At 47.9% G+C, this 24674-nt stretch overlaps 3 protein-coding genes and 2 pseudogenes across 3 annotated transcripts in view; 4 read left to right on the top strand and 1 right to left on the bottom strand.

Annotated features, from left to right (window-relative positions):
* Positions 1 to 2243: 2243 nt before the first annotated feature.
* Positions 2244 to 6053, bottom strand: LOC114800293 (MICOS complex subunit MIC10-like; annotated as a pseudogene).
* Positions 6054 to 8514: 2461 nt separating this feature from the next.
* LOC114800952 (F-actin-capping protein subunit beta-like) lies at positions 8515 to 18629 on the top strand (annotated as a pseudogene).
* A 2410-nt stretch (positions 18630 to 21039) lies between these two features.
* LOC114800951 (cadherin EGF LAG seven-pass G-type receptor 2-like) lies at positions 21040 to 23485 on the top strand (the record flags this gene model as incomplete). The annotated part of the gene is made up of 3 exons (XM_028998881.1): positions 21040 to 21849; positions 21900 to 22398; positions 22440 to 23485. Coding segments are annotated over exons 1-3 (2355 nt in total), but the record flags the coding sequence as incomplete, so codon positions are not given.
* A 23-nt stretch (positions 23486 to 23508) lies between these two features.
* On the top strand, positions 23509 to 23898 carry LOC114800949 (cadherin EGF LAG seven-pass G-type receptor 2-like; the record flags this gene model as incomplete). The annotated part of the gene is made up of 1 exon (XM_028998879.1): positions 23509 to 23898. A coding segment is annotated over exon 1 (369 nt), but the record flags the coding sequence as incomplete, so codon positions are not given.
* Positions 23899 to 23925: 27 nt separating this feature from the next.
* Positions 23926 to 24674, top strand: part of LOC114800948 (cadherin EGF LAG seven-pass G-type receptor 2-like) — a 1305-nt gene continuing 556 nt past the window's right edge. The window contains exon 1 of the mRNA XM_028998878.1: positions 23926 to 24587. Within this exon, the coding sequence (XP_028854711.1) occupies positions 23928 to 24587 (660 nt within the window). The 5' untranslated portion in view covers positions 23926 to 23927. The remainder of the gene's footprint in view (positions 24588 to 24674) is intronic.

Here is a 24674-nt window from a genome sequence, read left to right as displayed (position 1 = left end):
AGCAGGACTGTAAGTTGTTCTTGTAAAAACTTTCAGATTTCATTCGAATTTACTTATCCAAAAAACGATGCCCCGTCCAAGCACAGACGTTCTTCACGTCACCGCTGGAGTCGGTCTGAGTATATATATATATTTTTTTTAAAACGAACTCGATCACCTCTGGCGATCTCTCGTTATTCCGAAAAAAAAAACCAATCACCTTTTTAGGTGGCGCGCGCGCGCGATCGGAACGGCGGATCAATAATCAATAAAAAAAATAATGATAATAAAAAGGATTTAAAAAAAGCTGGCTCACTTTTTTTTCCCTAATGATTGTTCAGAAGCTCCTCTCCCTCTCCGCGGCGCCGACTCAGTAGATCAGGAGCGGGCGATCCTCCCTCATGTCTCCCGTCCTCAGCCCCACCTCGTCCCGGCCGAGCGGGCTTCACGCTGGGCGGCCGCTTTTATAAGAGGCGATGGGGGAGTCGCTCCAGACACATTGCCGTGCAACACGTGGCTCAATGAACATCGAGAGCGATGAATCGTTCTCACGATCGTCTGGAAGTTTCAATAAAAAAACTGGAAAACTCCAGAACTGGAACATGAAGCGACAGCCTTCCTTGTCCAGTGTGTGATTCTGAATCCTTTGGATTACCAGGGATCTGGGAACTTTGTCCTCTGTCCCTGCCATTTGCTGACATGATTGCTGCCAAGTGCCTGTCACAACTGATGTCAGTAGATGTCACTAACCATGTCGTACCCACAATGGAGTCAACCGAAGAGGGATCAGGATGCAGGGCGGGTCAAATGTCCAAGGTCAGAGGGTTGAACGTGAGGCCGTACGTTGCGTCAGGGACGCAGGGAAGGCGGGCGATGGGGACGTCCCTCCCAAACAGCCAGCAGGGCTCTTAGCTCTGTTTCGCCAGAGGTGCAAGGTGATCAGAACTGACAAGCTTATAAATTGTGAATTCCATTTCAGTACCCTGGTGAGTGTTGCTGAAATACCGCTGGCACACGAACAGCAGCGTCTCCCCGGGCCCTCCTCTTCCACTCTCGAATGTTCCCATCTCCGAGTTCCTCCATTTCAGCCATTCTACGCCTCTCCCTTTCGTTCCTGACGGGTCCGTTATGAGCGTTAGCGCCGATTCCAGTGGTAGTCACCGATCGATGAGCTTTCCAACATCTTACCATTCATTTCCAACATCTTCTTACCAATAATGAGATGGTGTTGAGAGAGAGAGAGAGAGAGAGTGCCATCCCTTGCTGGATCCCTTGCCAGGGCAGGTATGGACAGGCACTCTGACGTCTAGGAAAGCTCACGCTCCTTCTCCCTCGTCCTGTCTTTCCGCAGGTGTGCGGCTTGGATTCCGTCCACGAGAACCCCCCCCCCTCCAGCCCAACCTGCTTTCATTCGCTTCACTAGAAGACAAATACTTTTGATGGGCAGGACGGTGAAACAGCAGAGCAGAACCGCAAGGTGTTAACACGCATAGCCCAGGGCTCCTACGTATTCAGCTATCATGTCCAAAGCCAGGCGTCCCTTTTCAATCCGTCCAGGTAGCCGACTGCGGTTCAGTCCATCCAGAGAGACGCTTTTTAGCAGGTCGAGCGAGCCGGATTGCTGTGGTTTGGTAAAATGTGTGTATAGAACGTGTGTGTCTGTCCGTCCTGCACTCACCTGTTAGTAATAAGTGCTGAGCCCCAGTCCAGAACTGGCATTCCAGAACATTCCACACATTCTGGTGCACCAGGGGGCTGGACAAACACAAGGCTTATGATCTTTTTCCAACACACACACACACGCAACACAGATGATGAGCCTCAGCTCTGCTGTGTGAAAGTGGTCCACGGTTTTATTTACACGGTCAGCCGTGCAGCAGAGACACCTGGACCGGCGCATCTGACCCCCGACCCCCTGCCGGACAACAGGTCCGAACGCCGTCTGGAGCACATTAAGCAGAGCGACGCTCATTAGAACCTGCTGAAGTCCGATCGTCCGGTTCTGCAGCTCTCCTTCTAGCCAACATACCTCGGTCCTCCCCAGTCATCACTCTTTCCCGACCGACTGCTGCCTCACTCGCTCTTTACCCCCCCCCCTCGTCCGTTCCTTTCCTTTAGGGCTGCAGGTGCCGAACCTGGCTCCCATTCCAAACCAGCGGGAGCCGAACTCTCCCGCTCATTAACACACAAAAACGCTCTTTCAGCCCCCACCCTCACCAGCACACGCTACAGTGCAGCTGATCTGAGAAGCTCAGACACATGGCACGGTTCCTTCAGTTCGCTTTTATTAAACCAACAGCGGAGGACAATCCCTGGTGTGGGAATGGACAGGACCGGCTGGTACCAGGGTTACGACCGGCAGCCATGACGAATCCTTCACACCCCTCTACTGATCCTGACACAGAGATAGAAAGAAAGCAGAGTTAACTTCTCAAGCATTAGCAATTTAGCAAGCTTAAAGTGTCAAAGAAAAGGATGAAGCTCATATGTCTTCATCAACACCGGGTCTTTCATGCAATATTTTTCCATGCACAGTTTAGTGGAGCTATGGTTCCATTTAAAATGATATCTTTGTATTTAAATTACACAAGCACAGTAAGGAACCCGATTTATCAACAGGGGAATGCCCGACTCTCATGTCTCACCAGCTAAACTGATCTGGTACCATGTAGAGCAGTGTCTCTGACAGCTTCACTACATTCATGTTGTCCAACAGCAGAAATGATGATGTGTTCTATCTCAATGTTGTCTCTTGCTTTAACTAGACAAAACTCCTGAGCTGGACTCGCAATGTGTGTTTTTGAATATACGTGTTTTGTTAAATGGCCAAATGGTGGTGTGGCCTCGCACCTCCAAGGTCATGGCTTCCAGGTGTGTGTGTGTGCGTGTTCCTTAGTTTCCACAACTCGAAGCTGTCTGTAGGTGTGAGTATGTGCTATGTGCCCGAGACGGGCTAAATCAGGACACTGGGAGTGGCAGCGTTTTTTTATTCCCACCAACACCAGATTGCATATTGTTCAAGCAGATCAATTGAATCAATTATATTATTGTCTAGAACATGCACGTCACCCCTGCCCACGTCCAACGGCATGCCTACCTTGACCATGTGGCCGTGAAGCAGGTAAGGTGACCGGAAGTCGTGCTGGCAGTTGGAATAGCCCATGCCCAGTCCCATTCCAGAGCCAACGCAACGGGCCACGTTCGGCCTGCAAAGAGAAGCAATTCGGGTGTGGAAACTGACACGCTAGTTTCGCTTAGGAGTCCAAGATACAGCAGACACATGGAAGCAATGTGAAGAAGCGACGCTTTCATCTACACAATCATCCAGAACTATTGGCGAGCTTTACGAACAGAACTCACGTTTGAGAGGATGACGGAGAACACCACGCCAACTCCGAATCCGGTTCGCTGAGCGCAGAGGAGGACAGAGAAGAGCCGATATAAAACACAGCAGGCAATCTGCACGCGCTAACAAAGAGGTGCAGCGGCCCTAAAGTGGGTGGAAATAAATCTGCACTAATGAGACGCGGTAGGCTGAAGGGAGGGGGTTCGTGTGACCTTTGACCCGAGGGCTGGTTAAACAGCACCTGTTGGCCAGACGCTGCTCATTTGAGAGGCAGAAAGGGGGGGGGGTGAGTGCACTGTACACACAAGCATGCGTTTTTTGGGGGTTTTTTTTGGTAAAAAGGCCAGGTGAGGATAAAGAGAGGGGACAGGGCCCGAAATAGGACACCGTGCAGACGAAAGTGGTCCAGCCTGAGCAGGACGCCGCTGTGGACGGCTGACCGGCACGCCGTGTCTGGAGCAGGAATGTGTTTGTGCGCTCGGCCTCGCCCGCTCTCTGTTCTGGGCAGCGCCGCCCCACCCAACTGCAGGCCAGCCAGCGCGCAGCAGCGCACGGGGGGGAACAGCGGCGTGGGCACCGCAGCGCTGCCAGAGGACTGTTGCTCTGCTTGCCATTACACAACCTACAAATGTCAAACGCAACCACAAGCGCACGGGACGGAAAAAAAAAAAAAAAAAAAAAGGGGGGCTCTTCCCAGCCCCCGTATTGCATTGCGCAATGCCGAGCCAAACATCTCGCGGCCTCCCCCCTCTCCTCTTGGTATCCGTCCCTGCGAGCGGCGGTGGAGCTCGGTGCGATCCGCAGCCCTGACAATATTTATGCGCCCCGGCCCAGCCTCCCGCCGCTGCCGTGTGGACGACGTCCCACGTCAGTCTTTTAAACCTTCTACTCTTGAGAGCGGCCATTTGGAATAGAGGCCACATGAAGAGTTCCGAGTAAATGAAAGCAAGGCTCTCGGCCCACATTTGGAACACATTAATACAACCATTAACTGTAAAATGGCTGACAGCCTCTTTCAGCAGACACTAGTGGCTTCATCTTAAAAGCGGTGGCCCTGACCAAGACGGTTTCTTATGTTTGCCCTATAAACCGCGTGGGCCGGACAGAATCGATTAGCAACTGGTTCACCACCAAGAATAAATTGTAGTGTCTGTCGCTAAGGGCATCTACTTCAGGCAAATACACCTCCAGACTAAATGGGAGCCCTGATATTGAGCTTTCGTAGACTTTTTACTAGGGAACAAAGGTAAGACCAAAAAGCAGGTCAAACTGGCAATTTTCTTAAAGGAAGGTTATTATTTACATCATAATCTGTAGCCCAAAGCTAATGGTCGTGTGTCAAGCGAAAAAACAGACTATTTCCAAGTATAGATACAGCCTGTTAAATATAAGGATTGTGGGAAAGCTTTGACGTAAATTTTCTCAATTACAAGAACAAAAACATTATAATTTTGGGGGAGAGAGCCACAACACACGAAATATTACTTATTGTTCTACTTTCTATACATGCATATGGGTAGTAGTAGCCTAGTCGGTAACACACTCGCCTATGAACCAGAAGACCCAGGTTCAAATCCCATTTTACTACCATTGTGTCCCTGAGCAAGACACTTAACCCTGAGTGTCTCCAGGGGGGGACTGTCCCTGTAACAACTGATTGTAAGTCGCTCTGATAAATGCATATGTATATATACTGTATGCATATAAGTATTATTTGACCGGTTTTCAAATGCACAGATGAAGCGTTACTGGGAACACAAACCCCTACCGACCTCAGGATTAAACCCAACTAAACACTGTTGCTTCGAACATGCCACCAAATGGCTCGGTGCCCGTTTGAGGGAGCGTTTGGAAATGCTCAATAACAAGCTGTAATTTACTGTATGTTCATGCAGTCACAATATTGGTACACCCCACCAATTAAGGGAGACATGCCCCAAACTGGCTGGAAAGGACCAGGGACTTTGGATGAACCCTTATTGAAATGATTATGGAATATGTTCCCGTTAATTATACCAAAGGTTTTCTTTCACAATGGCTAACCACAACAGAGGAGGCATTTAAATGAAAAGGGTTTTTTTTAACTGGCCTTTTCTACCATTTAAACCACTAGTCCATTCCATGCATTAAATAGCAAAATGAATCTTCTGGATTAGTCATTTGACTGGATTTAAATAGATTAGGACATTTTAACAAGGTCAATGTCAACTTCAGGAACACTGAAGGTTTTAATTTCTTCCGTTATGCCATATAAAGAACAGCCCACTAGATCTAATACCTGAATATTATTTTCAAATGTTGTAACCATGATACACTAGTCATATTATTAAATTTCTCTTTATAATATATGAATAAATAGTAGTAACAGTTACATTGAATAAAAGTAGCGGCACATTTGGTATTTATTGACAGTAACAGCCACGTTTAGTCACTCTGAAGGACATTCATATCGCTACAAACACTTCACTGAAGCTTGAGAGAGATTCAGATAGTAGAAATGTTGAAATATAATCCTGAAAAAGGAAACCCTTTCATATTGAAAGTGTCTAATCCACCGATGACCTCTCCTGAAGGTTGCGCTGAATCCTGCTAAATGTACGCTGGGGAGCTCCGCGGGACATTAGGCTGAAGCGAAATGAAGAAACACGAAACTCTGCCGGAATTACCGAGTTTTGACAGCGCTGTCAGCCAGACAGCGGTCCCACTTCCGTCCGTGCTCTTCTGCCATTACCGAAACGCTCCTGTCCGCCGCCGGCGTGCTGCGCGCCAAACATCGCGAGAACGCGACAGTCATGTGACGCCTGCATTTCTGCAACGTCACTTAAAGCGGAGGGGTTTACTCCTGAAGCGATCATGGCTGAAAGATGCGCCTTATCGCTTTATTAATTAAGGCAATTAGCAAACATCTCGTCCAGATATGACAAGTATGTAAAACGATGAATGATGTGTGTCTGTATCCGTGCGGACTTTTTAACCCACTTGTATAGAATTCATAGCGGGCATAATCTAAACAAAGTAAAAATCTAGTTATTTGTTATTATATGTCAGATGATGATGAAAGATGAAAGATGATGATAAGTATTATTACCCTTGCATTAATAAACATACAACCCATTATTTCATTAGTTTTAATATATGACAAAAAATGACAAATGTGCATGCATAACACAATTTGTAGCATGCAATTTATTGAAAATGTATTATTCGACAATCATTTTTGCAGACAAAGATTTCATTGCAGATGTCATAACAAACGTCTCGCTGTGACGTGGCTCGCCTGTATGAATATTACGCCCCCGCCCCAGCAATCGGGCTCGACCCCCGACCGGTGTTTCTTATTAACATATTCCCATACCAGCCCCCCTCTTTCTCCCATATATGGCCATGGCTCACTTAGCCGCATCCGATTGGTTATCGTCGCCGTTGAGAAGGGGTGACCCGGATGTGCAAACCCCGCTCGTTTTCTCTCCGCCCCCGTTGTGTACCCCGGTTGAGGAAGTGATTTTCGCCTGACAGGGCCTGGGTTCCGAGAGGGTGCTGGAGAGGCGCAACATCTGCTCGGAAGGGGGAGAAGAAGCAAAACAAACACGCGACTTGGCATCCGGTGGTGCGAGTGCGTTCGACTACTACGGCCGTGAGAACTCAAGTGAACCTTTGCTTCCCTTCGGAAGTCGCCGCAGAGAGCCGCAGACATGGGTAAAGGCCGCGGTAGTGTTAGCTGCTGCCCTTTTCTAGGGAGCGCGCCGACTAATCACAGCACGGAAATAAACTTCCAGGTCAGCGGCTCGGCGCTAATTCTTTTAACTGAGCACCGGCCGTCATAGTTGGTGTCGGATTGGCGCTCGAGGGGGCTGGTCGGAGCGTTTGTAGGACCGGACACCTCGCCCCGTGTTTAAAATAGTACAGGCACCAAAACCAGAGCCAGGCCCCGCCCGGTAGCACACAGCAGCCGCGTCTCCGCGCCACCGGAGTTGCTTTTAACTGTTACTGAGGCAGTGACTCTCCATTTAAAACCTTACACCGCAGCTATTCATGTAAAAATAATGTCCAGCCTTAAAATGAATTGAGTCTTCAAAACGACTCGACTCTTAAAGATCCAGTTGATTCTTTCACTTATTGACCAACCGGAGGGAACTGGAATCTGTGAAAGAAAGCCATGAAGTGATTGTCATTGTCACCGAAATGTCTCCCCTGCTTGTAACCCATCACCTTAGTGAGTGAGCAGTGGGCAGCCATGACAGGCACCCGGGGACATTTACCAGACGCCCTTATCCAGAGCGACTTTCAATCAGTAGTTACAGTCCCCCCCTGGAGCAATTTAGGGTTTAAGTGTCTTGCTCAGGGATTTGAACCTGGGTCTTCTGGTTCATAGGCGAGTGTGTTCCCCATTAGGCTACCGGGGAGCAGTGTGTGGGGACGGTGCTTTGCTCAGTGGCACGTTGGCGGCTCAGCATTCGAACCGGAAACCTTCCGATTGCGGGTTGAACCGTTCTTTACCCGCTAGGCCCCCCATGTGTGGACGCGGATGAGAGCAGGTTGTCTTTCTGGCCGACCCGTGACCCCCAGACCGTATATCTGCCCTGCGTGGGTGACGGCGTCCGTAAACAGTGTCGGGGAGCGCAGGTGTGGCGCGCTTCCAGTCTAAATACAGCCCGAGCAGTAAAAGGCGGTGTTTATAAAGCGCCGAGACCCGGGCCGTGTTCGCGGAAGGGCCGCCACCCGGCCAGCTGTGCCGGCTGACCGATGCTTCATGCTTTGTAAAGTGTGTTTTCACAAGGTGCCGACGAGTGGAGGAGTTCCCCGCAGTGTTTACCTGAGGGTGCGCTTCCGTGCCGGTTCGGTTCATGCCTCCGGGTTTGCCTTCTTCTGCGTGCCTTTGATTTTTAGGCTTAGGAATAAAATGTCTTCTTTGATTATTTATCTTACTTGTGAGCAGATCCCGATCTGAGTAGTTGTGGACATGTAGTAGTAGTGGCCTTCTCCGCAGCAGCGTTCCGTCTGGTGTAACAGGCGGTTTGCGTATTAAGATGCAGTGCAGACTTAAAAAGAGTAAGGATGAACTAAAAGAGTTATCATGCAGTGCTTTGGAAATTTTGAAATATCCAAACCACCCAGTGCTGTCTTATTAAATATATAAATATCTGTTTTAAAATAAAGCGACTGGGAATCTGGGAAATACCGTGCCTATGATGACCAAAATCATAAAGCAGGACCGGCTTGTTCAGGTACACCAAAACCCAGACATCTTTACCGGGATATATACCCTGGGCAGTGGTGGCCTAGCAGTTAAGGAAGCGACCCCATAATCAGAAGGTTGCCGGTTTGAATCCCGATCAGTCACGGTGCCACTGAGCAAAGCACCGTCCCCACACACTGCTCCCCGGGCGCCTGTCATGGCTGCTGTCCACTGCTCACCAAGGGCGATGGTTAAAAACAGAGGACATATTTCGTGGTGTCACTGTGTGCTGTGCTGCAGTGTTTCGCAAATTTCACTTGTACACAAACACATGATTTGGTTAAATTTGCCCAAACCATAAAACTGTCACGCTAAATGGGTGCAATTGAATGATAATTCTTATTAGTGAACCCTAATTGGGAGCATTTAGGGTTCAATTCAAGGTCAGTGTGGTAAAAATCACTTAAATCCATTAAGAAGCCCGTACTGTACTATGCTCAGAAGTTTAATCGGGAGCAGTGTTGGTGCTGTGGGATGAGGAGCGTTTCGTGTTGCGGCTGGTTCTCTGTGGCCTGTACTCCCAGCTCGCTGCATTTTTGAGTGCAGGAAGCCCTGAGGGAAAACCCTGCTGCGCCGGCCCCTGTTGCATGCTGGCCCTTCCTCCTGTCGCTTTTTCGGAGGGTCCAGGCATGAGGGGAGACTACGTTCGAATGAGGCCAGTCGCTGTCGGCCACGGTGGACTACCCTCTGCCGTTGCTGTGCCCCGCTTTTCAGCGCTCCTCGCTGAAAACGTTCCACGGGGGTTTTAAAAAAAAATAAGCTGCCGTGTATTCAAGCTACGTTAGGTGTTCTCCTTCTGTCCAAAGGCACGGTGTGTGTGAGTGTTGCATTGTAAACATTTGAACATTTTGTGATGGATATATTTTATAAAATAAGGCCAGATGTATGCAACAACACCCATTACAATGACTCTCTACAGATAAGAAGACAAGATAAGTGTCTACAAATGTAAGGGACCAAGTTGCACTGTACCTTTCTGGTGATATCATACAGTTTTAAAATTACATAATGAAAACAAGAGTTTCATTATGATATTAATAATATAATGATCATTTCAATTAATGTATGGAAAGACAGTGTTCAAGTTTATTATCACAGTATTCTAGTAATTCAGTTTTCAGCAGAATATTATCATTCTAATATTAATTTTAAAAAAACGTTAATTGGGTATTTGGCTATATTTTAACTGCACTAGGGCCCCTGTGAAATCTGATTATTTTTTTCCATTTTTTCCATTTTAATTTCCTGAATTCCATGTTTTCTATGTAAAATTATTTATTCACCTAAAAAAATCCCTGCAATATGTCAAATCACATTTAATCACCCTTTAACAAAGTTCCTGGGACCATTTACATGTAAATAATATGTGCATTTCATGCAAAGACCTATTTCACAATGTTACACATTCTTCCTTTTGTAAAACACACATTGGGTAGATCTGGAATATAAAAAAAAAAAAAAAAAAAATGATAATAAAACCATGTTTTGAATCAGCTGATTTTGTGGCGCGACTGACTCGCGATAGTTTGCTTCTTTTCTCTGTTTCTGTGATGTACAATTATTGGCTGTCAGTGGTCGTTCACATGTGTTCTTACCAAAGAGCCGTTCTTCTGATCCAAAATCCATAATTTTCTGAGGACATCAGTGTTCCAGCGAGCCAAGACTACCAAGTGCGCATGCGCGGAACCGATCGGGCAAGTGGTCTGTACTCAACACTGACCGACTGTTAGCCATCACAAACAAGCAGGATTACAAGTCCCGCCTCAACCGGAAACACGTGTAGTGGGCTGCAGTGACCAGAAATGTGAATTTTCATCGCCAAATCAACAGGGCCCTACTGCACTTTCTGCTGTCATGGAGGTTGCATAGCTGCTTTCTGTTTTGTCATCACGGTTTTACACGCATCTTAGTCAGAAAGACAAATGGCACATTTTTTGCACACCCATCTGTTTTTAAAGCTGTGTAGTTAGGCACTTGAATATTTTATAATGGGCATTAATGAAAGGCAATATTTAGTGATTTTTTTTTTTTTTTTTTAATCTAGTCCATATCGCTTTAATCCTTTTCAATTTTTATGTAGACTTTCAGGTTTCCTTTTAAAGAAACAGATGACAGGCGCAGGGACATGAAGTTATAAAATCACCATCAATTATTCATTTTCAGATGAAAATGTGCTATTCTTGCTGAATGCTGTGCTATAGTGGGTCGAGAGGCAGAGCACACATACCACACCTGAAACCTCAGAAGTGACCGGTGTGTCTGACGCACCATCTGCTGGACCCTTACTGTGATTTTACCTTTAATGTTTTGTGCTTGACATTATGAAGTCATGTTGGGGCAGTGGTGGCCTAGCGGTTAAAGAAGCGGCCCCGTAATCAGAAAGTTGCTGGTTCGAATCCCGAGCTGCCAAGGTGCCACTGAGGAGCCACTGAGCAAAGCACCGTCCCCACACACTGCTCCCCAGGTGCCTGTCATGGCTGCCCACTGCTCACTCAGGGTGATGGGTTAAATGCAGAGGACACATTTCATTGTGTACACTGTGTGCCGTGCTGCTGTGTTTCACAGTGACAATCACTTCACTTTCACAATGTTAAACACTGTAGAGGCACACTAGATTTAATCAACTTAATTTTTTGAACTTCAGTAGCATTATAGTTTATTCTTCATGATGCTGAAATTATTGCATAAAGTGCATTATATGAATGATGAGCTCCATTAAATAAGCAGGTTAAAAATTTCCTGGCTACCTTACACACATCCATTTTAATGTATGCCCTCCGCAAGCAGGTTCAGGAATTAGGCTAGTGGTAAACAAAAACATTTTTACTGTACTTTTGTAGCATGGAAAGTTTTTTTGTACCCTGCTATCTGGGGTTCCATACAAGTTGGGGTACCATACAAATACCTAAAGCCAAACACTGTAATATGGTAGAGTGAATATTCAACATGTATGACTAACTCTGTCGATTAAGGCAGGAATCAGAATGGAGACGCGTACAACAGAAGTAAGAGCTTTAAGTGAGAGTGCTGTTCAGCTGTGTCACATGTTACTTTCATAATACAGCTTGAGGGGCTATCAGAGAGTTATACTGTTTCGTTGCACTGCAGGGAAAGTCTTTGTAAAAACAATGTACTTCCTCAGTCTCCCATAAGGCTCTTGGCATGTTGCTATTTTCACAGTGAGAGTAGGTTTAGCTCTGGATTTCTTTTGTGTTTTTACAGCTTCAGTAATTGAGACGTAGTGTTTTTAAAGCCTTGATTCTCAAAATGTGGTACTTGAGCTCCCTCTAGTGGCACACCAGGAGTGCCTGAGATTAACATTCACTGCTGCTGTGGATTTGAATGCAGTGCTGACTGTTGATGCTGCTTTTTTTTTTTTTTAATGGTTGTAATAATGGTGGTACATGGTGAGACAAAAATGTGATTTAAAAAAACAGAACAATCATTTGGCACTGTTGGCTGATTGCATCGAGCTAATATTGATATTTTAGTGATGTTCCAGCTGTTTGTGGTCAGTAAGGATGGTGCAGTGGCTTTTTTTTTGTCATGTACAGGTATGAAGAACAGTAAAGACGCCTAACAAACATCTCAGTCCTGCATCAGCCTAAGTGTTGTACCATTCGATAGGCGTGCGGAAATATCATAGTTGCGATTTCCAAGCTGAATTTAGAAATTTTGTGGGGCAGTGGTGGCCCTAGTGGTTTAAGGAAGCGAATTTGTAAGGGTTGGGTTGCAGGTTAAAATCCTGAACCGAAAAGGTGCTACTGAACCTACCCGGCTTGCCCACAGCTCACTAGGTAGACTAGCACAATTCCATTTGATTATGATTAGCAATTCCTTGATATAATCAATTATGTGATTATATATGATATAATCAATTATGTTCTGCACTGACATTGATGCAGAATCGTCCACATCTATTAAATTTGACTATGCTTATCATTGTGGCACAGGGCAAGACTTCAATAAATGGGCTGTTTTTTAACCAAGTCTGTTACATAAAGAGAACCCTTAGATTGGCAGATGCAATTGCTGATCCTGTATTTGCACTTATTCTCCTAAAATACATTTACGTATTACGTTCCAGCCTACTTTAAATTTTCTTTCTCTGTCAAACACACAGAACGATCAGCAACTGGACTGTGCCCTGGACCTGATGAGGCGTCTCGCCTCCCCAGCAGATTGAGAAGAATCTCAGTGACCCTGATTGACTTGGTGAGTGGTGATATATCAGTCAAATGTAAAATAGTATTATGATGAAAAACTGTTTCTATCAGCTATGTAATATTTTGTTACGTGTCATATTATATTAGAATTTTGTTCGATTATAAAGTTCTGTGGCCATGTTAATTTCTATTGGTCTGAGCTACGACATAAGTTGCATAAGTCCTGCTACAAGGCCAGCAATATTTTTTTAGGCAGTTTTTTTTTCCCAGTGGAAAAGCACAGAACTGGTTCCAAAATTGGTAACCGGTATGGGATCCAGAGTAGTGGAAAAGGCGTAGAAGTTCCCTTTCAACAGGCCCTCTTGCGTTCATTTTCCTCTCTACTCCCTACATGTGCATTCTTTCCTAGCCTCCCTCCTGCTGATGCTGGTTGTTAGTGGTATTAGCAAGACTTTGTCACTCTAGAAGGCACTCATAGTCTGCTCTTAAAGGTCTTCTATTATTTAATTGAGTTTAATTGATATTAATACGAGTTCTCATAGCTGTCTATGGTCCTGCAGTGGCTGGAAATGCCGATAGGTGTAAAGAGTGTTTTGGCCATTCAGCTTCAACCAATTCAGAGAGCAGCAGCTCAGACTGTCTTATCTGGAATTTGGTCCCCTTATGTCATCAATAAGGGGAAAGGTTATCTCACCGTTTTTCATGTTTTTTTTTTTCGCCCAGAGATTTCCTATCCCTTCCACTAAAACAATCATCTCCACCGACTGGTCATGGCTTCAAAATGTGCAAAGCTTTTCAATTGCTCGCTGATTGGATGTAAAAAATGAGCATGAATGTGTGTTTTTAAACTCCGTCATGCGAGACTTATTCTTTATTTTAGTTAAATTTTTTTCTGGAAAAAGACAAACAACTACTTCCTGGTCTATATTGTGGTTGGTGAACGATGTTGTGATGACGTCATTTCTGCAAATGCCCCCTAAACTTCTAGAGGCCGCTCTCCTCCTCATTAGAATTTAAAGCTACAGACACCGAAACTGCGTGTCCTGGGAAATCTCATTGTGGGACTGGATCAAAGTGGCTGAATTTTGGAAAGAGACTTCAGATACAGTATTAGGGGAACACCAAGAACGAATAAAGGTCCCCACTAAGGACCGGGGACCTTTAAACCTGTCCAATCCACCATCAGACCAGCTCTGGGCTTTTCATATTTTACATTCACATTTACAGCATTTATTAGACGCCATTATCCAGAGTGACGTAGTTACAGGGACAGTGGAGACACTCTGGGTTCACCTACTACCAGCCTAATCGTTGTTCAGTCTCTCTCTCTCTCTCTCCCACCTTTTGTGCTCTCGTTTCTCCCTCCCTGTCTATGTGTGTGTTTCCAGGTGAACGCTAAAGTGACAGTGAGACAGTGCCGTCTTTGTATGAGTCAGTCCTGACAGCCGTGAAGCGAGTTTCTGTCGTACACGTTGAGAAATAATTTGTACCTCTTCATCCCCGGAGACACCCCAACCCCACATTCCTACCCTCCTGCTCTACCCCCACATTTTTAAGAGGGGCAGAGGTGTTTTTTTTTTTTTTAACAAATTAGAAACTGAACCAGACCTGCCAAGTTGCTCTCTCTCAGCCTACACACCAGCCTTGAACCTAACTAGTGAGGCTGAAGGTGTAGATAACTCTATAGCTAGTTTTACCATCTCTATCTGATTCAGTCTGCTCATCCCAGTAAACAAACCCTCTGTTTGTGGGCAGGTGCCCAGCCTGTGTGAGGACCTCCTGTCCTCAGTGGACCAGCCCCTGAAGATTGCCCGTGATAAAGTGGTGGGGAAGGACTATCTGCTCTGTGACTACAACCGTGATGGCGACTCCTACAGGTCAGCATCGTAACTGCTGTTTTCACTAGCACTACTTTAAATCCAAATGATTGCCATGCACTGGTTCTGTTCACTATATGACTGATCAACAACAAAAAGACATCAGAACATTCAAAATCCCAAATGGGTCTAACTGGGCTTTTTCATAGGATGCGTTTTTTAATGTCACATCTAATATGGATTTGATCTAATTCAGGATTTACAGAATTAAACAGATACAAACAATAGATTCCATGCTAGTTTTCTATACCAGAGAAGAGGAACGAAATGCACATCACTTTTTTGTTGATCTTTTGATAGAGAAAAACAACTGTTGATAGAGAAAACGGCACCTTGGCCGTTTGGGATTCGAACCCACAACCATCTGATTACGGATTGCAATTTTCATATCTCATTCAGGCCAATCATGATTTCACTTAAAATTTGATATCCACACAACAACATGTAAGGTTAACCAGACCGGATGATCAGTTGTAGCAACCCCTAATAGGAGCAGCCAAAGGGAGAAGAAGAAGATTGGTATACATGTTAGTTTAAAAAATTATCAGGTCCAACCGGTAGTTGCCTAATTAGATATATACAATATATAAAGATTTTTTTTATGGAGAAGAGTCCAATTACACCAGTCCCAGCTCTAATTGGTCTTGGAGAGAAACCACCTTTGGATATGATGGAGAATTAAAAAAAAAAAGAATTGTCTCAATGTCACTTTTCTTTTCTCCCTCCGCAGGTCCCCATGGAGTAATAAATATGAGCCCCCAATTGATGATGGTGCCATGCCCTCTGCCCGTCTCCGTAAATTGGAAGTGGAGGCCAACAACGCCTTCGACCAGTACAGAGACCTGTACGTATGATTGCACCACCCACTCAAGGCAGATGCATGTTTTAGTTAAAGTGTGTTGTGACGCTCTTTAACCGGTTATGTTAATGGCATAATAAGGTTGTTCATCAGATTGTAATTCATTAATCCAGGATACTTATGAAATCATGCATTTGAAATGATAATAATATTTCTGCTGCATAATAAAAATTCATTACCTTTGTGTAAGTGTTTAGTATCTAAGCATTGTAAGAATGCTGAAAGGAGGACTTGTCGTTGAAATGAAAGGGCGGGGTGAGCTGACTGTTACTCCTTTGGCTGCTGTAGGTACTTTGAGGGGGGCGTGTCCTCAGTGTATTTGTGGGATTTGGATCATGGATTTGCCGGAGTCATTCTGATCAAGAAGGCGGGCGATGGCTCAAAGAAGATTAAAGGGTGCTGGGACTCAATCCATGTAGTGGAAGTGCAGGTGAGTAGTGCAAGTTGATTGCTTGAATAAGGAGCGTTTTAAGAACCCATTTTCCTGTCGGGTTTTTAACAGTTAGTGTTGCCAAGGTAACTATACTCAGGCGTAACATTTGGAACCAACACCCTTTCTGCCATTCCTTCTCTTGACCCCAGGAGAAGTCCAGCGGCCGCACAGCTCACTACAAACTCACCTCCACTGTGATGCTGTGGCTACAAACGACCAAGACCGGCTCAGGCACCATGAACCTTGGAGGCAGCCTGACCAGACAAGTAACCACATGTTTTTAGTAGAAGGCGTTTTATGTGGATAGATGCCTGTAAGATTGGAAATTATGGAATGCATTTATATTTGGTGTTATGTATGTGTGAATCAGCTCTTAGGCAGAACTTGTTGAGGAAACTGAAGTAATTAGCGCTTACTTTTATTTCCATTTTATTTTTTAATCAGTTGACTGTTTGTGTTTAGCTAGGTGGTGAATTATATGTGTGTTAATAAATGAGGATGGTAACATGGCAGCGCTGCTGGAAGTGACATTTTACTCTGTTCCGTCTTCTTCAGATGGAGAAAGATGAGACAGTTGGGGAGTCTTCTCCTCACATTGCCAACATTGGCCGCCTTGTAGAGGTCAGTTTGTCTCTTGCTGAATAACACATGTCTCTCTCTTTCTTTCTCACACACTCACACTCACACACACACACACACACACTCACACACTCACACACAACACACACAGTGCCCTGTGGACATCTGCTCAGAATTTCATTGCTGCTTACCATGATCCAGATGTATCTCATATGTCTGCAGTCATTTTATTTTATTTTCCTCTCCACTGCTGTCATGGCCACACTAAAGTCTGCACTAAACGTTAAACAAGAAGTCTATTAAAATCGGAGGCCCCAGCTAAACATATTAAATAGTTAACAACTTTATTACTGTGGAATGTATGTCATTCTGTGGAGTCTTTATTTACAATTCTGTGTGTGTGTGTGGGTAATTATATAATATTGTCAGTATTGTGTTTAAAATCACATGGTAACTTACAGATTAGCAGGTAGGTTTACACAGGAAAGAAAGAGTTGTGTTCATATGTTGATGGTCATATCATGTCAAGCCTAATATTGCATATGTAATGGTCACTGTGTGTGTGTGTGTGTGTGTGTGTGTGTGTGTTGTTACACTTCTTTTTCTTGCCTTTGCCCACAGGACATGGAGAACAAGATTCGCTCGACTCTGAATGAGATCTACTTTGGGAAGACTAAGGACATTGTCAATGGCCTGAGGTGGGGCACAAACAGATGCTGGTGGGAAGGGTTGATTGTGGATGGGGCCGCCGGCTCCACTTCTAGGCGTAGGAGACGCTTGACGTCCCTGAAGCTGCTCACATGCTGTGCGTTTTGTAAAAACCGAACTCAAGTTGTACAACTAAATCTCATGCAAAGAAGCAGAACCCGCATCAGTGGTGATGCTGTGCTATTGTCCAAAAAGAGACGGCCGTCCATATAGATACACCTTATATTTAGAAATATCTTGTCTCATCTTTCCTCCCTGTTGTTCCAGTCATGATAAGCAGGCGAGACCGTGTTAGAACGGCGGTTGTGACCAGCCGGTTGTGGGTCGTGGCCTGGTCGGGAGGGGGTAAACCGGGGATCGTACATCGTGTACGCTGTACAACGCACGACCAAGCTGCGATTCGGTCGGAACTATCAGTGGAAAAATTGGTCCAGCTTGACATCTCATTAATCTCAAACAGATGATAATGAGGGAGATCATTCCCCCCCCAGAGGTCTCACATCATTGTTCATGAGTTCTTTCAAATTAATATTTTTGTTGTTTTCAAGGGACTGGCCACGTGATCGTGTTTTGTCCTCTTCCCTCCTCCTTTTGGTATTTTTCTGTCTTCCGAATCACAGTTTGCCTATATATTTTCTGGTCTCCCCCTTTCATGTCTACCTTCTTAAAAAAAAAAACTTCTATTCATTCCTCCCTCTTTCCTGTCTACCTGTTCCTCACTTTCCCACTGTTCCAGATCCATTGAGTCTTTGCCTGATAACCAAAAGTACCGTCAGCTTCAGAGAGAGCTGTCTCAGGTTCTCACCCAGCGGCAGATCTTCATTGAGTAGGGCTAGAGGTATAGGGGGATTTTGTGAATGTGTGTTAGTGTGAATGCATGGACATAACAGAATGGTGTCTTTTTCTGATCCAGAGTGGACAGGTCATTAACTGCATCAGAGTTTCTGGTCTAACTCCTGCACCTATGTAATGAACAGTGGATGGGAACGAACTGAATCCAAGTTGCTGTGTTCACATCATGCACCTTTATGGGTGCCAGATGTGCCAGCAAGTTGTAGAATGTTGTCATGGTGATTTCCATGGAGACTGCTTTGAATTTGCTTGACTACGAAATTCGCAGGTTCAAACCCCACTTATTACCATTATGTCACTGAACCCTTTAACCCTGAGTGTCTCGAGGGGGACAGTCTCTGTAACTACTGATTGTAAGGCATAAATATAAATGGAGTTATTGAATAAGTAACCATGGGAAGGCAGCATTCACTGTTGGACTAAATGTGTTTTCTAACGTCCCTCTCGTTGATCAGGTCACCGTCCCTGTCCTGTATATTCACTCCGTCCATCTTGTGCCCCTGCAGGAGCGTTCAGTCCCTGGCTGACATGCCAAAGAAGGAAGCTCTGAAGAACGACCTGGTGGAGGCTCTCAGACGCAAGCAGCAAAGTTAGAGATGCTATTGTTCCCCGTCTCCCTCTCTCTTCCTGTCTCTCTGTCTTCATTTTTCCTTCCATCGCACCCGCCCTACACCTGTTCTTTAGTTGTTTGTCCCCCTGTTTTTGTCTCAGTGCTACACCTGTGGTGTCTTTTTGTTTTTTTTCCCCCCACCCCTGTTTAATTTGTATGGAAATCTCATCTCATTAAAAGCCATTTACTGCTATCGTTTTCCTCTCTCTGTCTCTCTGTCTCTCTCTCCTTCTCCTCTCTGTCCCTGGTCTGGTTTTAATATTACTGCAGTCGATCTGTAAGGAATGATCTAGTTTCTCTGCAGCTTTTCTGTAGCACTGGTGAGGCCGAAGGCGTGAGAGCAGGGGGTCAGACTAAAACTCTGCTGTGGCCGAGTTGTAGTAAAATAATAAAAAAAAGGGTGTAAGTAGATGGCTGATCTGAGCACCATTTCTTATTTATACCTATTTGTTATTAATCACTGTCTCCTATATTTTGCCATCATGAGGAAGAAAATACCTGTCCCCCCCTTTCTATGTAACACCCACCACCCATATATATATGAAATATAACTGTTGCTACTATGATTGAAATATACTGTAATATAAAGGTTATGAAGATGGTCTCACTAGATTTGTATTATTCTTATACTATCATTATGATTCATATTTTTGTCCTTTCAAATGGTCGATGGTTTACTTTCCACCTCACCTACGCCCTCATTTGAGGGCGTGGTGGGAACCTCGGGGTGCTGACCCGTGGGTTGTGTCAGCAAGGATCACAGCCACCCAGCATGCCACACACCGGTCCCGATTGGATGAGGTGGTTTTCCAGATTGACCTTTGACCTTGCCCCGGACACAGAGTGGCAGTGCTGCTGTCCTTCCGAACAGTCCCTGACTGAAACATGCACTGTGTGTGTGAGACCATTTCAGTAGAGACCCCTCCCCCACTGCGTCGGATCACGTCTCATGCATCATCACGTCTCTGTTCTGGGGGCATGGTTTATGTCTCTGCATTTTGCCAGAAGCTTCTGAATTACTATAATTATTATATATTTTCTGGGTGGGGGGTCGGGCAGTGAACTGATGTTATGTTGTTGGTTTTATTTGTTTTGTTTAGTTTTTTTTTGTAAAGCTTACAATCCACGTTGTATTAGAGCCTCCAGCAACAATAAAATCCAGTGAAATGCACGGCTCAGTTTGATTCTGTTCTGTTGGTGTATGAACTCTGTCGTGTCACAAAAAGCCACACCGGCACCAGATGTCAACTTATATACCTGCCAGACCCATGCTGCATGTATGTATGCTGTCAAAAATTATCATTATTGAACATCAGTAAATACTTAAATAATCATGAAAGCTTTTCAGGCCTTTTTTCTGTCTTGTTTTGTTATTACAGAAATTATAAGCCATAAATAAAGTAGCATGCAGCAGCAGTTTAACGTGGAGGAGTAACATGGCATCATTTTGCCTTTCCTGCATGCTGCATTACCCATGCATAGCCCATGAGTCATACTGTTATCTGGGTCAATGGCAACGCCGCCACCGAGGAGGCGTCCCGCCGGGGTCCCGTTATCCGCCGACTAACGTGGACGGCAGGGGGCAGCAGAGAGGCTCGTTCACACCGCACTACTTTATTCACTTGTAGTTTATTTACAATATATTGGCCAAACGGCCTGAATTTTACTTCATTGTCTGAGTGAACGTTTACTTTTAAACCGCAAAAATATAAACACCACGAATAAATGGTTGACGGTTCCCGGTGCCTGCTGCCTAATGCTTTTTTTATTAGCATCGTTATTTGCTCATCGGCTAATTTAAGGTTGTACTTCAGTCAGAATAAAATCCTCAGTTGAAGTAAATGTATTTTTGAAGATGTTTACAGCCACAATGAACCAACACGAAACTTCGGAAGTGAAAAGAGCGGTTCAACAAGTACACGAGTTTCCCTCTCTCACCCCCCCCCCCCCCCCGTGCTCCCTATCTCTCTCTCTCTCTCTCTCTCCCTCCCTCTCTCTCTCTCTCCCCCCCCTCTCCCTCTCTCTCTCTCTCTCCCCCTCTCTCTCTCTCCCTCCCTCCCTCTCTCCTCCCTCCCTCTCTCTCCTCTCTCTCTCCCTCCCTCTCTCTCTCTCCCCTCCCCCTCCCTCCCTCTCCTCTCTCTCTCTCCCTCCCTCCCTCTCTCCTCTCTCTCTCTCTCTCTCTCCGGTATGGAAGCAGGTTTATGGTAATGAGAAGCCCCGAGGCGCAGCAGGAGGAGTAGGAGCCATTTTCATCACTCACGCCAGCGGAGCGGAGGTGTCGCTTGTCGCGGCTTCTTGGGACCCGGAGGGGGGAAGCGAGGTGATGGACGCGCCGCGGCGGAGCCGCTCGACGGTGAGGCGGAAAGTTTGAGGAGGAGTCGGGGGGTCGAGACGATGTTTCCCTTGCTGCTTTTCGGCTGTTTTAAACTCCTCTCCACGTCCGCTGGCTACAACGTGCACGTCGGTCCGGACGCGGGTCCGAGGCGCGTCGTCCCGGCCGCGGGGCGGAGGGGCGCGGCGTGCCGCCTGGATGAAGTAATCGCCCCCGAGTTCACCAGGGCCTGGCTGGAAACCGACGCGCCGGCGGGTACCGTGACCGTGTCGCGCAGCCCGGACTGTGACCTGCTGCCCTCGAACCCGTTCCCCGTGTACGCGGTGGAGGAGTGGCGGCGGCCCGGGCGTCACGCACCTGCTGCTCAGCCGGTACGACGTGCACGTGCACGGCCGGGGGTGCGCGCGGCCGCGCGGGGCGAGGTGGGACGTGACGAGCCCGCTGGACGGTCGCCGGGCGGCGAGGTGGGACCTGGACGTGACGAGCCTGCTGGACGGTGGCGGTCGCCGGGCCGAGTGTCGCCCGGGCGGCAGCGCGCTGTTCGAGGCGCGCGACCTGCTGCCCGGCGCCGCGCGCTGTCACGTGACGCCGGGCGGCCGCTCGCGGTTCCGCTTTTCCGGCGGGACGATGGGGCCTCGACGCAGGTCTGTTTGCGGCGGGACAAGTTGTTGGAAGTCGACGTGCTTTGCGTCGGGTCGTCAGAAGGAGTCGGTCACGTGGTCTCCATCCACTGGCGCCTGGGGCTGGGCTCCTCCAGACGGGGGTCCCTGGAGAACCTGCTGGAGAGGGTGGCCTTGTCCGGCTCGGGGATGATGAGCAGGAGGAAGAGGAGCGTCAACACCAGCCCGCAGTTCCTGCCCCCCACGTACCAGGTGTCCGTCCCCGAGAACCAGGCGGCCGGGACACCGGTGATCGTTTTGAGGGCGGTGGACTCGGACGAGGGCGACGCGGGGCGGCTGGACTACTTTATCGAGGCCTGTTCGACAGCCGTTCCAATAACCTCTTCACCGTGGACTCTGCAAGTGGAGTTGTGTCCACTGTGGAAGTGCTGGACAGGGAAACTAAGGACACCCACGTGTTTCGCGTGACCGCGGTCGACCGCGGGACGCCGCCACGCACGGCCATGGCCACACTCACCATCACCGTGAGTGACACGAACGACCACGACCCCGTTTTTGAGCAGCAGGACTATAAAGAGAGTGTGCGGGAGAACCTGGAGATCGGTTATGAGGTGCTGACGGTCCGGGCCACCGATGGGGACGCCCCCGTCAACGGGAACATCCTCTACCGTGTCATTAACAGCAACGGGACCAACGATGTGTTCGAAATTGACTCCCGGTCTGGTGTGATCCGTACCAAGGGCCCCGTGGACCGCGAGGCCGTGGAGGCCTACACGCTTCTGGTGGAGGCGAACGATCAAGGCCGCGAGACCGGCCCCGCAGCGCCACAGCCACCGTCTTCATCGTGGTCGAGGACGACAACGACAACGCGCCGCAGTTCAGCGAGAAGCGCTACGTGGTGCAGGTTCCCGAGGACAAGGCTCCCAACAGCCAGATCCTGCAGGTGACGGCCACCGACCGGGACAAGGGTGCCAACGCGCTGGTGCACTTCAGCATAATGAGCGGGAACTCCCGCGGCCAGTTCTACATCGACGCCCAGACCGGAAAGATGGACCTGGTGGGCCAGCTGGACTACGAGGCCAGCAAGGAGTACACGCTCCGCATCCGCGCCCAGGACGGCGGCCGCCCGCCGCTCTCCAACATCAGCGGCCTGGTCACCGTGCAGGTGCTGGACGTCAACGACAACGCCCCCATCTTCGTCAGCACCCCCTTCCAGGCCAACGTGCTGGAGAACGTCCCGGTGGGCTACTCCATCATCCACATCCAGGCGGTCGACGCCGACTCCGGGGACAACTCGCGGCTGGAGTACCGCCTGGTGGAGACGCCGCCCAGCTTCCCCTTCACCATCAACAACAGCACGGGCTGGATTATAGTGGCGGCGGAGTTGGACCGGGAGAGCGTGGACTTTTATAACTTTGGCGTGGAGGCTCGGGACCACGGAATCCCGCTCATGTCCTCCTCCGCTAGCATTAGCATGACCATCTTGGACGTGAACGACAACAACCCCGAGTTCACCCAGAAGGCCTACTTCATGCGTCTGAACGAGGACGCCGCCGTGGGCAACAGCGTGGTGACCGTGTCCGCGGTGGACCAGGACATCAACAGCGTGGTGACGTACCAGATCTCCAGCGGAAACACCCGGAACCGCTTCTCCATCACCAGCCAGAGCGGCGGCGGCCTCATCACCCTGGCGCTGCCCCTCGACTACAAGCTGGAGCGACAGTTCGTCCTCAGCGTCACGGCGTCCGACGGCACCCGCTTCGACACCGCCAAGGTGTACGTCAACGTGACGGACGCCAACACGCATCGGCCAGTCTTCCAGAGCTCCCATTACACCGTCAACGTCAACGAGGACCGGCCCGTGGCCACCACCGTGGTGGTCATCAGCGCACGGACGAGGACACGGGCGAGAACGCCCGCATCACGTATTTCATGGACGACAGCATCCCTCAGTTCCACATTGACCCTGACACGGGGGCGGTCACCACTCAGATGGAGCTGGACTATGAGGACCAGGTGTCCTACACTCTTGCCATTACCGCCCGTGACAACGGCATCCCGCAGAAGTCCGACACTACGTACTTGGAGATTCTGGTGAACGACGTGAACGACAACTCTCCGCGCTTCCTGAGGGACCAGTACACGGGGGCGGTGATGGAAGACGTGCCGGTCTTCACCAGCGTGGTCCAGGTGTCCGCCACAGATCGTGACTCTGGCCTGAATGGCCGCGTCTTCTACACTTTTCTAGGCGGCGATGACGGTGACGGGGACTTCATCATCGAGTCCCCTCTGGAATCGTCCGCACACTTCGGCGCTTGGACCGCGAGAACATGCCATTGTACGATCTGAAGGCCTTTGCTGTGGATAAAGGTGTTCCACCCCTGAAGACATCTGTGAACATCCAGGTGACGGTCTTGGATGTGAACGACAACCCTCCGGTGTTCGAGAAGGACGAGTTTGACATTTTTGTGGAAGAAAACAGTCCAATTGGCCTGGTGGTGGCTCACATATCTGCTTCGGACCCAGATGAAGGGAGCAATGCCCAGATTATGTTCCAGATTGTTGAAGGCAACATTCCGGAGGTCTTTCAGTTGGATATCTTCTCTGGAGAGCTCACAGCTCTGATGGACTTGGACTACGAGACCCGTTCCGAGTATGTCATCGTGGTCCAGGCCACGTCTGCCCCGCTGGTCAGTCGGGCCACCATTCACATCAAGCTCGTCGACAAGAACGACAACGTGCCGGTCCTCAAGAACTTCCAGATCATCTTCAACAACTACGTCACCGACAGATCCAACAGTTTCCCCTCGGGCGTGATCGGCCGGATCCCTGCCCACGACCCAGATGTTTCGGACCAGCTGCAGTACAGCTTTGAGGCCGGGAACGAGCTGAAGCTGGTCCTGCTGAACCAGAGCACGGGCGAAATCCGTCTCAGCCGGGCCCTGGACAACAACCGGCCGCTGGAGGCTTCAATGCGCATCTCTTTTCAGGTAAATGGTCTCCATATTTTCATCTTCAGATTTCTCTGGTCTAAGTTCAGTACGTTTCAAGTGTGTGATTCCTTCAATGGTGTCGCA

The sequence above is a fragment of the Denticeps clupeoides genome, chromosome 12 (genome assembly GCF_900700375.1).
Source record: "Denticeps clupeoides chromosome 12, fDenClu1.1, whole genome shotgun sequence".
Lineage (NCBI taxonomy): Eukaryota > Metazoa > Chordata > Actinopteri > Clupeiformes > Denticipitidae > Denticeps > Denticeps clupeoides.
This window is presented reverse-complemented; position numbering and strand designations above follow the sequence as displayed.